The 14,265-nt window shown below is 41.1% G+C and overlaps 1 protein-coding gene across 1 annotated transcript in view; it reads left to right on the top strand.

Moving 5' to 3' along the window:
- Positions 1-11,482, top strand: part of DDX10 (DEAD-box helicase 10) — a 219,636-nt gene extending 208,154 nt beyond the window's left edge. The window contains exons 17-18 of the mRNA XM_068424731.1: positions 1,299-1,432; positions 10,801-11,482. Coding sequence (XP_068280832.1) covers positions 1,299-1,432; positions 10,801-10,984 — 318 coding nt within the window. The 3' untranslated portion in view covers positions 10,985-11,482. The remainder of the gene's footprint in view (positions 1-1,298; positions 1,433-10,800) is intronic.
- Positions 11,483-14,265: the final 2,783 nt, after the last annotated feature.

The following is a 14,265-nucleotide window of genomic DNA, read 5'->3' as shown; positions in this document are numbered from 1 at the left end:
GGTGACTAATTTTACCCTTCACCAGCTCATTCCCTTTCCCTCACGCTTATATGGAGATATAAAAGGGACCTTTGGTATGGTTTTTGTTTGGTTTTGGTTTCTTTTAAAATTATTTTTATTGTGGTGAGGTGTGTGCACATAAGGACAGTGTTCTTTTAAAACCTGGTGATAGATGGAAATCGTGAAAAATCAGAGCAAAAATGAACTTTAAACATTTAATGATGTGAAGTTATTCGTAGAATGAAGGATCATTTAAATGAGTACTGTTTTGGAAACTCAGCTGTGTGCCTGTTGATTAGATATGTAAACAAAAGGTAGCGATGTCTGATTATAGATTCTTTGCATTTGTTTTTGCTTTTCAGCATAAATATGCATGGATCTAGGCTTCGCATTGATTAGAAATGCCTGTGAGCTTTTTGTTTGCATTTTTGTGTGCATATACAATTGCATATGCCCTCCAGTCCATCTGCTTTCTTGGTGCTTGTTAGCAAAAAATTTACAAAAGTGGTGCCATCAGTTCAGGACTGCGTGGAATAGAACCTATATCTGCAAAAGCAATCAGCTTTATTATATTATCCAAGACTTTTATGGAACAGCATCTTCTGTGCCCTCTTTGTTAAGGAATTGGCGAGGCATTCCTGCACCCTGGGGAAACTGGCCAACTCCAGCAGCCCGTCCCGAGATGTGCTGCGGGAACGGAGGGAAGCTGGGCCCCAGGGAGGAGGGATGGGGGTGCCTGGGAGGGAGCCTGAAGGACATGCATCACTTGCAGTGGGTGGCTGGCACTCCCTTAGAGCAGTTAATTCAGCTTAAGCAGCATTTTGTTTTTTACCTGCAAGGACACCTGGATGAGTTTTAACTCAGAGTATTTCATGAAATACACCTTACAGCAGTGATTAATGTGTCCACAAGCTCGTATCTCTTTGCCAGTGTGTTTCTGAGAGACAGAAAAGCTTCGTATTACTTAAACACTTGCTCTCAGATGACTGTTGATTAGTTGCTGCCTGAATCTCTCTTAGATGTGGTAGATTTAAGATAACGATACTGGGAAGGTAGAATTTGAATCTAAATCCTTGTGCTTCCTTTTTGAATAATATTTCTTGAACCTTTAACCGACAGCCTTGGAAGAGGACACTGATGATAACAGAAACGATTCTGTTTTCCTGGCTATAATAGTGGTGGCTTTTGACCGCTGTTGAGGGCAATGGTTTTTGTTACAACATCCCTATTAATGAGGTTGCGGCAAGGAACATGGACTTGTTTGCTTGTCTTGTAACTCTCCATTTGTCACCTGGCAGGCTGAAGAGGAAACAGTGGCCTTTCTCGCTCACAGTGGAAGTGAAGAAGAGTTTGATCCAAGTACTCTTCCAGACCCTGATAAATACAAAGATTCTGATGAAGAGCAGGATTCAGAAAGTGAAGACAGCTGTAGGTATGTACACATCTTCAACGTTCATTTTGACATGTTCATGTTTTATTAGAAACAGTGTTGTTTATATGTTAGGAACTTATTTTGCAGTTGTCCTCTTGCTCCTGGGACTTAATATTTGAGTTTGTTTGTGAGGTAGATGCAGAACAGAAATCTGTGCTAAAGGCTATCATTTTCTCTTGTGAAGCTGTATGAGAAAGATTTTTGAGTCAATGTTGAAGGGATCTTGGTGAGACTGTTCCACATGCAAAAACCTTGACCAATTCCCTGGAGGCTTCATGTGTTTCTGTGATGGGTTGACCCTGGCTGGATGCCAGGTGCCCACCAAAGCCACTCTATCACTCCCCTCCTCAGCTGGACAGGGGAGAGAAAATATAACAAAAGGCTCTTGGGTCAGGATAAGGACAGGGAGAAATCACTCACCAATTACCATCACCAGCAAAGCAGACTCAACTCGGGGAAAAATTAATTTAATATATTGACAGTCAAATCAGAGTAGGGTAATGAGAAATAAAACCAAATCTTAAAAACACCTTCCTCCCACCCCTCCCGTCTTCTTGTATCAACTGCACTCATGATTTTCTCTACCTCCTCCCCCCACAGCGGCGCACAGGGACGGGGAATGGGGATTGGGGTCAGTTCATCACACATTGTCTCTGCCGCTACTTCCTCCTCAGGGGGAGGACTCCTCACACTACTCCTCTGCTCCAGCGTGGAGCCCCTCCCGTGGAAGACAGTCCTCCATGAACTTCTCCAATGTGAGTTCTTCCCACGGGCTGCAGTTCTTCACAAACTGCTCCAGGGCAATGGATAGTAGATGTTTGCAGCCTTTGTTAAGAAGGCAAGAGGACTTAAATTTAGAAAGTGAGTCAAATTGCTTCAAGTTCTTCTCCAGCATTTAAGCTGAATGGGAGTTAACAAGGTCCCAAAGAGCAGGTTCAAACAGCCTAGCTAGATCTGACATTCAGAGCTTTCTACAAGAGGCCACATCAGTTTAGGCACTGCTCCGATGGGAAGAGTATTACAGATAAACCTGCAACATCAAAGACCACAGTTTTTACTTTATTATCAGCAGCGATTTCCAGAAGCAGATAGCAGAGACACCGGTATTATATTATAGCTGGGGACAGGCCAGGAGTGGATTTGTCAGTGATTGCTAAGGATAGTAATTAAATTGAAATGAGTGGTGAGAACAGCCAGGGCAGGTAAGCAAAAGGAAGAGGAGAGTGAAAAACTGTGAGATGCTCGTGAGGGCAAGAGCAGTGGGTGACAATGTGCCAATAGATAGATTTGGAAGATGACAGGGTCCAGGATAAAATTACATTTCCAGGAATGCCTGAAAGGAGTGTGTCAGAATAAAGAGCCATTTATGGCTCTGGTGTGCAGTGCAGCATGTGGCGGTTAATCCCATGCTGGTTTGGGCCTGGCAAGGGAACATCAGTCCTGTCTTTACAGGCTAAATGGATTTGGCCAGGGTGCAGGTTTAAGTACTGGCACATGATTGTCTGTACTGTCCACAACTGCTGTGACTTCAGATGGTGCCAACTAGAGCTCTTCTGGGCAATGTCTCAGCATCTTTCGGTGTGGTAGGACAGGCCAAGGACTGTTTCCAGTAGGCAGCGTTGATGAAGCCATGTTTCTTTTAGGTATGTGTGGGTGGAAAATGTAGTGGTCTGTTCTCTAGCCCTGAAGTCAGCTTTGAGGCTCAGTGTAGGTGTGTCTGGACACTAGAGGTGCTCTGAGCACCCCTTAGAAGGCTTTTGTGAAAGCAGAGGCACAACTGAAAGAGGAAGATGTGGTGAAGGAAATAAATTTAGGGCTGTAAAAAGAGGAGGTCAAAAAAAGCAAGAGAATTTGAATGACCAGTAAGCCTATGGGTAAAGGAAGGTGGTAGCTGAAGAGGCTGGTGGTGAGCGTAAGGCCGTGAAGAAGTGGTATTGATTTTGCGTGAGGGAAGAAAGGGGTAGAGGGGATGTATGCATGAAAGGAGGAGGGAGGATGATGGGGATCTGGTGGGTCAAGAAGAATAAATACAAGAACAGGCAAGAAATCTTACTGCCAGTGGGAAGGAGGGGTTTCTGTTAAATCAACACTCATGCCTCATGCACCTCTCTTAGAGCTGTCACTGAATTGTATGATGAGTTGCTCTTGGGTCTGGGAAATATTGACCTAATGATTTTAACAAAAACAAATCAACCGAGGGTAGCGCAGAGTGAAAATAGGCTTTGAGGTTAGAAAATACAACTCTATTCTGTTTTATATTTCCAAAATTCAGAGATTTTGCTCCAAGTGTTGAATTAAAATAGAAATATGTTGGGGTATACTAGCTGCTACTTGCTTTAAGGGGAAAAAAATGCTTCCAAAAGGAAGCATTCAAAGCAAGTATGTGAGACCTAGGGTATCTTCCTTCAACAGTCTTAAACTATGGACAGATAGTCTATTTTTAAAGAAGTCAAAAATGTTGTTAATCTTTTCTCCCTCTCCCCCCAGCATTTTTTTTTTAAATTGGAGGAGCTATACAAGTTATGAGTTAAATTTGCCTTTGAATAAAATTACCTTCCAGCCATACCTCTACAAGCAGAGTAATTAATGACTCCAAGCATGTAATATGAGATTAATTTTTGTATATCTAGCAACATTCATCATATTTGGTTTAAGGCTATCAATGTAAATTGTTAATGAGGTGAAAAATTTAAGTGTATCGAATAAGGTGGAAGAAAAGCAGCTGGATTTCTTAAATATTCATTTTGCAGTCAAATTGCGTTTCAGATATTTCTAATCTCTCAACCTCTTTAAATACACATATTGAGGAAGAACAAAGTTACGGCTGACCTCATTGTTACCTTCTTTAAATCTTTAATAGGTGTGACCGATGGCATTAACTCTTAGATCAGCACGGAAAAGATCTTGGACATGAGGGGAAAGGAGAAATGTCTTAGTTCTGGTACTGTTTTGTTTGTGATTTTATGGCCAGTTACCAGCTGACAGGTGTGCATGTCAGCAGTCAGTGCTGCTTGGCAGTGTACCTTCCTTTATTTATGAAAATTATAGGCAAATTGCAGTTTCTTATACTGTCTTCTTATACCAGGATGCTGATGTTGACCTGCTAAGTTTTATGTGATTCTTGATGCAGTTGACATTACATTGTCTTTTGAGATGATTCATCTGAAAGTCATGGTGCTCCCTCTAACATGTATTAATGAGGTCATATCAGTGACTTTGTGAAGGCCAGAACTTAATGTTTTGATGGCCAGAAAAGCACAGTAAGGCAGACATTGTAAAAGGTCTCTGTTTAAGGCCTTGGTCATACTGTTTAGCTGCAAAATTGAACATTGAGACATCGCATTGCTGTTGATAGAGATGTGATATTCTTATGCCATGAAAGTCTTTATAATAGTTATACTCTAGCTCACTATATGAAATGGACCTGATGGTAGAATTTCCTAGTGAAATTTGGTAACCTACGCTCTGCAGGTCAGACTAGATCCTTCCTGTGGTTCCTGGAAACTTGTCAGCTACAGAAATTACCTTAAAAAAGAAAAAAAAAGGAAAAAAGAAAAAAATGTTGTATGTCATCAGCAAGTGTCTGCGTGAAGGAGAAATGAGATGAGTATTTACTGAAACCCTGCAGTTCAGAAATTAACTATCAACAATTGGAGGATGATAGTGGTCACACAAAAGAAAAGGAGAGGAGCAGATTTAAAGAATGTCAGTGTCAGATGAAGCTGAGGAGGAGTGAATGGATGCAAGGGTTAGGTAGGTAGTTAGCAGCACCTGCAGAGGCAGCAGCACATTTCAGAGAAGGTTAAGCCTCTGACAGAGGGACATACAGCAAATCAAAATGGTTTCACTGAAGACACGGTCACCTGCAGCTGGAGCAGTTTCAACCCAGAGCAGTGATATTTGATCCATATGAGAATCAACCCCTGAATGGTTTCAGTTTTCAGACTGGTATATAAAGATAAGCTAAAATTGCTTAGCCCAAATACACTGAATGGAAACTCCCAGTGGGCCAGGGCTCGGTCAGGTACTGCTGCTTTATGGTCAGCAATGTCTGCCATGGGAACAGGGAAGAAAAGTGCTGTTACAACTCCAGACATCTTATTCGAGTCCATTGCCAGTTGTCCACTAGAGCCTTCAAAAAGTAAAGGTTGACCTCAGAGCAGAAGTGAGATGGTTGTGGTTGGTTTGAGTGCTTTTTCCCACCAAATCTTCCGTATACTTCCCGTGCAATAGTAAGAAATATTAAACATACTCTGTTGCTGGTCTGGTTTCCATTTAGGTATTTTTTTTCTTCTTCCAGATTATGGTACTTCAGCTCCAAAACAGACTTGTCTTTTGCTTTTAGTACTATTACACTGGTATTTCATTACAAGTAGATTATTCGTCCCTTTTCCTGCAATTGTTTTTTATAAATCTAGTTTTAGAGCTGTTTTGATTTACATCGGTGGAATGGCCAGTAAGGGAAATAGCACAACACGATGTATTTTCATTACCATTTCTATGTGCTGTAGCATTCTGACAGCAAGGAAGAAAGAAGCTGCACTGGGCTTTTATGGAAGAGACTGCAGTAATTAATCTTCATTAGGATTGCTGCCATGGCCTTGTGAATTAAAATTTATTACGCGGAAAAAAGGTTTGTGGCACAGCATGTTTGATTAGCAAAATGCCAATATTTATGGATAAATTATTCCTAACTTTTCTGAAGTATATTTTAGTAGCAGATTCATTCGTTATTCCTGTACATTTCTTTGGGAAAGAGCTCACGTGTGCTATATTGCAGCCTGGAAGCTTGACTCATGGCCTGCAATTCAGTGTCAAGGGCGGTTTGTTTCCAGAGCAGTGCTGGTAAACCTAGGCTCCAAAGCAAGCTCTGATAAATGTTAACTGAAGCAGAGCCTGTCTAGAGACCTCACAGTACCATGTTGTTTAAACAACAGGAGCTTGGCTGCATGGCCGCGCGTTTCAAATGGCTCACTCTCAAGCACTTAAAATCTAAACGTTACAGCTTGTCAAGACATACCTTGAAGCCCAGAAGCAAGTTAAATGCTAACAATTAAAAACTTTCTATTTTTTCCTGGTATCACCTCAAAACATACTTGTGAGATTATTTTTTAGTAGTGAAATTGAGAGAGTTTTTTGGTGTATAGCTATCGGGATCATAGTTAGATCCCCTGTTTCCCAGATGCCATTCATATAATGCTGGCATTTATTTAAGGGATAGGATTCATGAACTGTGCCTTAGTGTTTGAGTAATAAACATTACCTATCAAATGGTAGTACCCTCCTTTGTTGTTACAGCTGTGCAAACGATGACCACAGAAATTACTGTGCCTGTTGATAAGTCGACTGTTAGTACCTCCTCGCCTGTGTAAACACAGCCTGTCCCAGTAAATCCTTCCATCAGGCAGCTTCAGACCACGTGGGTCATTCAGGTGGCTGAAAAGCTAAATTGTACCAGATGGTAAAAGGAAGGAATTGTAATCCAGCTGCACATGCTGCTTTCTAACGGTTATAAATAGAAAACGAAGAGATGCACTGGCTTTGGTTTGGATCTGAAGTGTGGGATTGCTTTGTAACTGCGTTGTTCTGTTAGAAAATAGTTCACCTTAGAATAACTTTATTTTGTTTTGGCTATTTGTGGACGCCAGCTGGTAGTGCATCAGTTTGTGAGGAGTAAGGGACCATTTATGTCCATGGGAAGTGACCAACGATAAAAATATTGGCTCTGCAGGGTGGGCTGACAGGCCTTTGGTCAGTGGAGACCGAGGAGGAATTCATTTGACAATAAGTTCAGAAGTCATCCCCGTACAGCTGTCCTTTTACATGCGCACCTGAGAATTACACCTGTTACATCTCCTTCAAAGAGTTTTCTGTCCAACCAGTTAAGGAGAAGCACCCAGATGGAGTATGAGATACCCCTTGTCATCATGATGACACATCTCTCCTGGTGATTTCCCAGCTTCCACTGAAAACTGCCACTTTTACCCTTTGTAAAAGCTACATCTCTGACTGCTCCTCCAGAGTAGTACAGCCCCTCTCCACGCCACCCAAACCACCGCTGGTAAAAATCCATCCTGCAGGAACAGGGTTGGGGGTTGGACTTGCTGATCTTTAATGGTCCCTTCCAACCAAACCATTCTACGGTCAGGCACTGTCTGTCTTCTCTCTGCATCTCAAAATTATGAACATCTTATTCACATGTTCCACATGACTCTCTGCTTTCTTTCCTAAGTTTCCTTTATCAAATACTATTTTGCTTCCACTTTTTGTGCATCATGAAGACACAAGCATTTAGCTCTCTTCGTTGCTTGGTGGCTGTGCTGCTGCCTCCTGTGTTATACATTCCTCCTTGTTCACCTCTCCAGTTTACAGCCCAGTAGGGGTCAAATTAGTGTGAAAATACACCTGCTGACATGTAGATACATCTTTAGTTGCACTATTAATGGAGCACCGTGATCCCTCAGTAATAATAAGAAACAGCTTGACTCAGCATAATCTTCCCACAAAGCTTACAATGAAAATTAATCATAATTGTGTTGATGTGCTTTTGTTTGTGGAAAAAATTAGAAATCTCACAGTTCCTTCTGAGTGTGTTTTCTGTTTAAATGTTATACCTTACAGACATCTAGGCCTATGGGCCTCTGAAACTCCAAAAATAAATATAATTTTTGGTATTTGAAGTCTGCTATTTCATAACTTGTGAGATTTCTGCATTGTTTTAATTGCTAAGATGTTTTGAACTAATGTCCTAGATGAAGCAATTATGAATGCAAACTGGACTTCAGAGTCCATTCAAGTGCTAGAAATAATTGGCTCTTTTGCAAACAAGCTAAAATGCTTTTACTTAATGAGGTTTCAGCCTCATTCAGCTTTTAAAGTGAACCCCCATACTCTGTCCTGATCAAAGTGAACACCATGAAACTCCAGCCCAAATCCACACTGGCCGGTTGGAAAAGTGAGAAGTCTTAGTGCTTCAGAGTATTTTCATATGCTGTCAGGATAGCTTCAGCATTTATGGAATATCTTAAGCACTACAGAGAGAAATAGAGAGGCCTTTCCTCAGAAAAGGAATAAAATAGACGTTGGTAGCAAGCGCTGAAAAGCCACCCGCACACAAATGACAGCTCAAAGCTGACAAAGTTGCTATATCCTTTGAAACGTCTCAATTTTAGGAAAAGTATTTGATGCACCGTCATCACCTATTCATAGAATTACAGAATGGTTTGAGTTGGAAGGGACCTTTAAAGATCATCTAGTCCAATCCCCCTCCCATGGGCAGGGACCTCTCTCACCAGATCAGGTTGCTTTACACTATTTCTCTTGGATAGGCAGGGAAGGACAACATAAAGGTAGAGTGTTTCATTTGTTTTAATTGTGGAAATGCAAGGTGTTTCTCATAGGATTTCCCTCTTCTCTCTGTGCTGTAATGAGTAGGCAGGAATTGACACCGTTCTTCCATGAAAGGTGGGATGGACGAGAGCGGGAGGCAGGTCGCACGTCTGCAGTACAGTGCAAGGCCATCAGATCTCATGTTACTCCATCGCCTCGATGGAGAGGCAGCCAGAAAGCACAGTGTACGGGCCAGGAAGAGGAGGAGGCATTGTGCTGCCAATCCCTCTCAGAGAGCGTTTGGGAACTTCTTGAAAACTGTGATGTTTTGAGGTTAATGTTTGAGCTAGGCTGGTTTCCAGTGAGTGATGAAACCAGCGTTTCACATACTGGTAACTAGTCCTGTTCATGGGAAAACAAGGCAGGCAGCTGAAGGTGGTTTGAATTGGGCATTGGGTTCCTGTGCCACGTTGGTTCGAAGGACAGTAATCCCCCGTTTGAGCTATTTGTTATAAGTAAGTGCTGTTTCTAATTGGTAAGTCTCTAAACAGTATTTCTGAACAAAACATTTCACAAACATTACATTTACACTTAAGCAATTAAGTCAACAATTCTTGTTGAAACTTTTTTTTTGAAGTAAATTAATTTTCTGGGTAGAAATTTGCTAAATTTTAATTGAAAATCTAAATGTAATAATCTATTTTAGAAAAAGCTAAACTCAGTCATTGAAATTCCATTTTAATTTTTGTTATATTCTTTAAAATGCAAACATGAAAAACTGAGAATGCCGGTTTGTTCCAGTTAACTTGTTTAGAGAGAATGGTTTGGAGTGTGAGGGGTTGCATTCTGGTTTTTTTGGTATGAATTCTTATTCTACCCTGCAGGATATGGCAGCCAGCTCTCTATACCATGTACATGGATATTATGTCTTAGAATACATTTTGTTAACTAGATTATTTTAGTCTTAGATAAGACTAGATAAGACTAAAGGCTCGGCCTCTTCTCCCGGGCAACTAGCGATAGGACAAGAGGACACAGCCTCAAGCTTCGCCAGGGGAGGTTCAGGTTGGACATTAGGAAGAATTTCTTTTCAGAAAGGGTTATTAGACATTGGAATGGGCTGCCCAGGGAGGTGGTGGAGTCACCATCTCTGGATGTGTTTAAGAAAAGACTGGACATGGCACTTAGTGCCATGGTCTAGTTGACAGGGTGGTGTCAGGGCAACGGCTGGACTCGATGATCCCTGAGGTCTCTTCCAACCTGGTTGATTCTGTGATTCTGTGAAGATGATTTGTAGCAAATTTTCTGTTATGGACAAAAACCACGTGAATATACGTGAAAGCTTGGGCTTTCCTCCTGTTGCTGTCATGTGGCCATGTGATAGAAAGCAAAGTATTAAAACAGATAGGCAGCCGTTTCGTCCAGATTGAAGGCTGCAAAAGGCAATTCATTCAAGTCTTAAGAAAAGCAGCAGAAGAAATAGGAATTCACCAGGGAAAATAACTGGATTTGGGGTTTTCTATTCCTCTCCTGGCAAACAGGTGGTTAATAGCTTCCAAGGAAAGCTTGTGAAAGAAGGGGAAAGAGTGGCTTGAATGAGGTGGACCAAATCAAAACTATATTAAGTGTAGGATTAGCCAATGAAGTGACAGTTCTCATATTTTTATTTTTGTCGCATATTTATTTTAGACAAGATCTTGAATGCGTGTCAAGGTCCACTGACATCACTAAATCAGTTTTGTCACGTAGTCTGTCACTCTATATTAGATAAGCAGCAAATATTAGATAAGACTGATAGCAATATCTTGATATACTGGAGTCAATTAAGACAGCAGAACATCCCCCACCACCTTGGCCTGAAAGCAGCTCTAATTTAGGCATTCAGAGTTCATCGGCTTCTATTGCTTCACCCTTCTGAATTGTAATTTTGTTTGCTCTTATCTTGACATAAATTTGCCTTGTTTAAAATGAGTTGTTTGATTACATGATGATATTGATTACCACAGTTGTTAAAAAGACTAATTGACTTGTTTCTGCAGTGAACTTGAGGATAAGAGTGGAAGAAAGAAAAGAAGCTATAGCAACAGCACTGCAGCTGCAGAAATGAAAAGAAAGAAGGCGAAATTCAGCCAAGAGGAGGACCCCCATTTGCCATTAGATACTGGCCTTTCTCTGGCAGAGGATGAAGAGCTTGTACTACATCTGCTCAACAGTCACAGCTAATTATTTTTCTGCAGGTTTTCTTTTCTGGGACATCTCCACAATTTTGTCAGTAGTCTACACAAAATGAATTTGGCACCTGGGCAGCTGGGTACCACTGGACGTAGATAAATGAGTTCCATGTGCAATGGGATTGCCTTAGATTGGCTTGTAGATTATAGACAATATTTAGCTTGATTTAGAAGCCTTTCTAAACCAACTTTCCAACCTAATCCCCAGATGTCATTTTGCAGTAACAGGTTCATAATTTAAAATCTCCAAGTTTTGAAGCAATTATCTTTTTTATTTTAATCTTGCTTTATATAAAAACAGAATGCTTCTTTCTTGACTGTGTCAGGTTTGCTATTTTAGCAGACAAAATGTGTACTAAAATTATTAAAGAAGAAATACTGTTGGCAGCTCAAATCATATTACTTAAAAATAAAATGCATTTTTTCTTCTGTGTATCATGCACATGTTTTAAAAATATTTTAATAAAATTTTCTGAAGCTTTGGTGTAAACTTTTGGTGTCTTTCACCTTTGTTCTGAAAGCATTTATTTATCCTCCAGTTATAATTTCTGTTATGATTCTGTCACTGGTGTTAAGCAATTCAGAAAACCGCTTTTAGAAGCTAAAACTTTGAATCTTGCACTTGACTCCCATATGGATGAGAATACAGTGATGCCACAAAAAGGTAGAGCATAACACTGCCTGATAAAATTGATTATAAGGTAGATTTTGTGGCAGACTCAAAACTGGAAGTGAGCAACTTTTTTTGTTATGACCAAATATAATGAAGAATAATAATTTTTTTGAGCATATTTTCAGGTTTCACACCATCAAACCATGGCTGTTCATTGCAGATTTTGTGCATGCTTACCCATAATGGCTGCACCTTGAAGAATGGCAACAAGAAATATGCTGTGTGGATCCTTTCCCGGGGAAGGGAAGAAGCGGACATTCTCTGTGAAGCAAAACAAAATATTAATACAATACCAAATTCTTAGTTATTCAAGTAGATTTTCTTCTCTTGCTTGCACCCAAATTCCAGGACCGAGCCAAATTTGCTGTCTTCTTGATTGCATTCGTGACTATCCCCTCAAGAATATTGGCACATCATTCAGAAAAAAGCATGGTAAACCCTTGCAGGCAATATGGAGAATGATGAAAACTACTGAGAGTTTTACACATCTCTGAAATGACCTAGGCAAAGGGAAGGCTGCTGTGCAAGAACACAAAGGAGAGCAGGAAAATCCATTGTTTTGTTTGCTGACACAAGTTTTTTGACAGCAAACAGGCATGTAAAGTGATGATTGTTTTTGGCAGACCCGTGTCTTAGTCAAGTTGACACAGCAAAATAGAGAGTAAAACACCGAGTAGGTACAAATGCCTGAGGGCTTTCCCCTGTTGCTTCCCTTCAGCAAATGATAAAGTGCACGTTGTCTCAAAAAGTTGTATCTGTTTGGTCTTCCCATCACCTATATGAAGAACATATTAAAGTAAATACTCCTTTTTTTTCAATATCACTTTTTCCATTTTTTTTTTGTTACAGAAATCTGTCAGCACCAATTCAGGACAAGCCTTCCTTCCTCTCCCTGTACCCCATGATATCTTTTAGCTCAGTTACCCAAAACTGAAAATTCTTGTCTCCAAATGTTGCTTCCGCTGTTCTGCCAGCAGGCAGGGTCTCAGGAAAACAATATCATAGGCAGAGCACATCCGCCATCTGCTCCTTCCTGACAATGTGGAATGAGAAGAAATGACCGAGTTTCACAAACAGCTAAACATGAAAGACGGGACCTGCTTGGCAGCTGATGCACAGTGTTGTTTAGTCTACGGTGCCACAGTGGGCCTGGAAAATACTGTGATCTGGGAATGGTATTGCTGATGAATCTGTTAATGAAGAAGGATCCGATATGGTGCTGGAGTGAGTCCAAAGAAGGGCAACGAAGCTGGTGAAGGGTCTGGAGAACAAGTCTTATGAGGAGTGGCTGAGGGAACTGGGGTGGTTTAGTCTGGAGAAAAAGGCTCAGGGAGACCTTATTGCTCTCTACAACTACCTGAAAGGAGGTTGTAGCGAGGTGGGTGTTGGTCTCTTCTCCCAGGTAACAAGTGATGGGACGAGAGGAAACGGCCTCAAGTTGTGCCAGGGGAGGTTTAGATTGGATATCAGGAAAAGTTTCTTCACTGAAGGGGTTATCAAATATTGGAAGAGGCTGCCCAGGGAAGTGGTGGAGTCACCATCCCTGGAGGTACTTAAAAGATGAGTAGATGTGGTGCTTAGGGACATGGTTTAGTGGTGGACTTGGCAGTGCTGGGTTAACAGTTGGACTTGATGATCTTAAAGGTCCTTTCCAGCCAAAACAATTCTATGATGCTGTGGTGACTTGTGCTTAGGCTCCATCATGTGAACGGATGCAGTGAATGGGGTGAGTGGTGTCAACAAATGCCTCTGCACTGGGTTAACAGAGGTCCTGCCTCTGCAGGCAAGGAGGGAGGTGGTAAACTTCAGTATAAGGAGCATCAAGAGCGGAAAACTATTCAAAGATTAAATGGTTGTAGATAATAATACATACAGCGGTGTATACATCTTATTTGTAGCTTCACAGTGTACTTTGTGGTGAGCAGTTGTCTTGTACATCATCTGATGTCTCTCAACTCAAATTTTTGCTCTGAGAAGGCTGAGCGTACTTTGTTGGGGACAAGTAGAACAAACGATTTACCATGTCTTACTGGAATGTTCCCATTCATATGCTGAGGTGCAAGAGAAGTATTCTTACCCAGTGAACAGTAAGTCTAAAAACTTAGGTACATTGGAAGGATTGTGCTGCACTTCTATTTTTGTGATGTTTTCATTGTCTGCCTAAAATAATTTTTCAAGTGCTCTTACTTTTGTGTTTTGAGATAATGGAGTTTCCAATGTACTTGTGCTGTCTGATACAGAGACATTGTTTCTTGAATCCTTACAAAGTTTGTCCGTCTACCTCAAACAGCTGTCCTTGAGGGGACGTGTGTATCTAGGGTGTGACTCCCACGAGAATGGAGCCATGTGAAAAAGTAGAGGGAAGGAGCTTGAGGCAGATTGCTCTGTGTGACCAGTGTATCTAAGCACTGGGAACTGCTGCGTGTGCTAGAAAGAACAAGACAAAGCCAGGATTCAGCATGTTGAGGCAGTGGCTGTGGTTCTGGGATTTCATTCCCGTCAGCTGTAGATCTGGTTTAAGAAGCTTCTGACCAGCACTGCTTTTAACTGTGCTTCTGAAGTAAGAAAAAAGGTGCAAAGCACACGAAACAAATACTGAT

The sequence above is a fragment of the Nyctibius grandis genome, chromosome 2 (assembly GCF_013368605.1).
Source record: "Nyctibius grandis isolate bNycGra1 chromosome 2, bNycGra1.pri, whole genome shotgun sequence".
Lineage (NCBI taxonomy): Eukaryota > Metazoa > Chordata > Aves > Nyctibiiformes > Nyctibiidae > Nyctibius > Nyctibius grandis.
The sequence above is the reverse complement of the archived record's forward strand: the minus strand, read 5'-3'. Positions and strand labels throughout refer to the sequence as shown.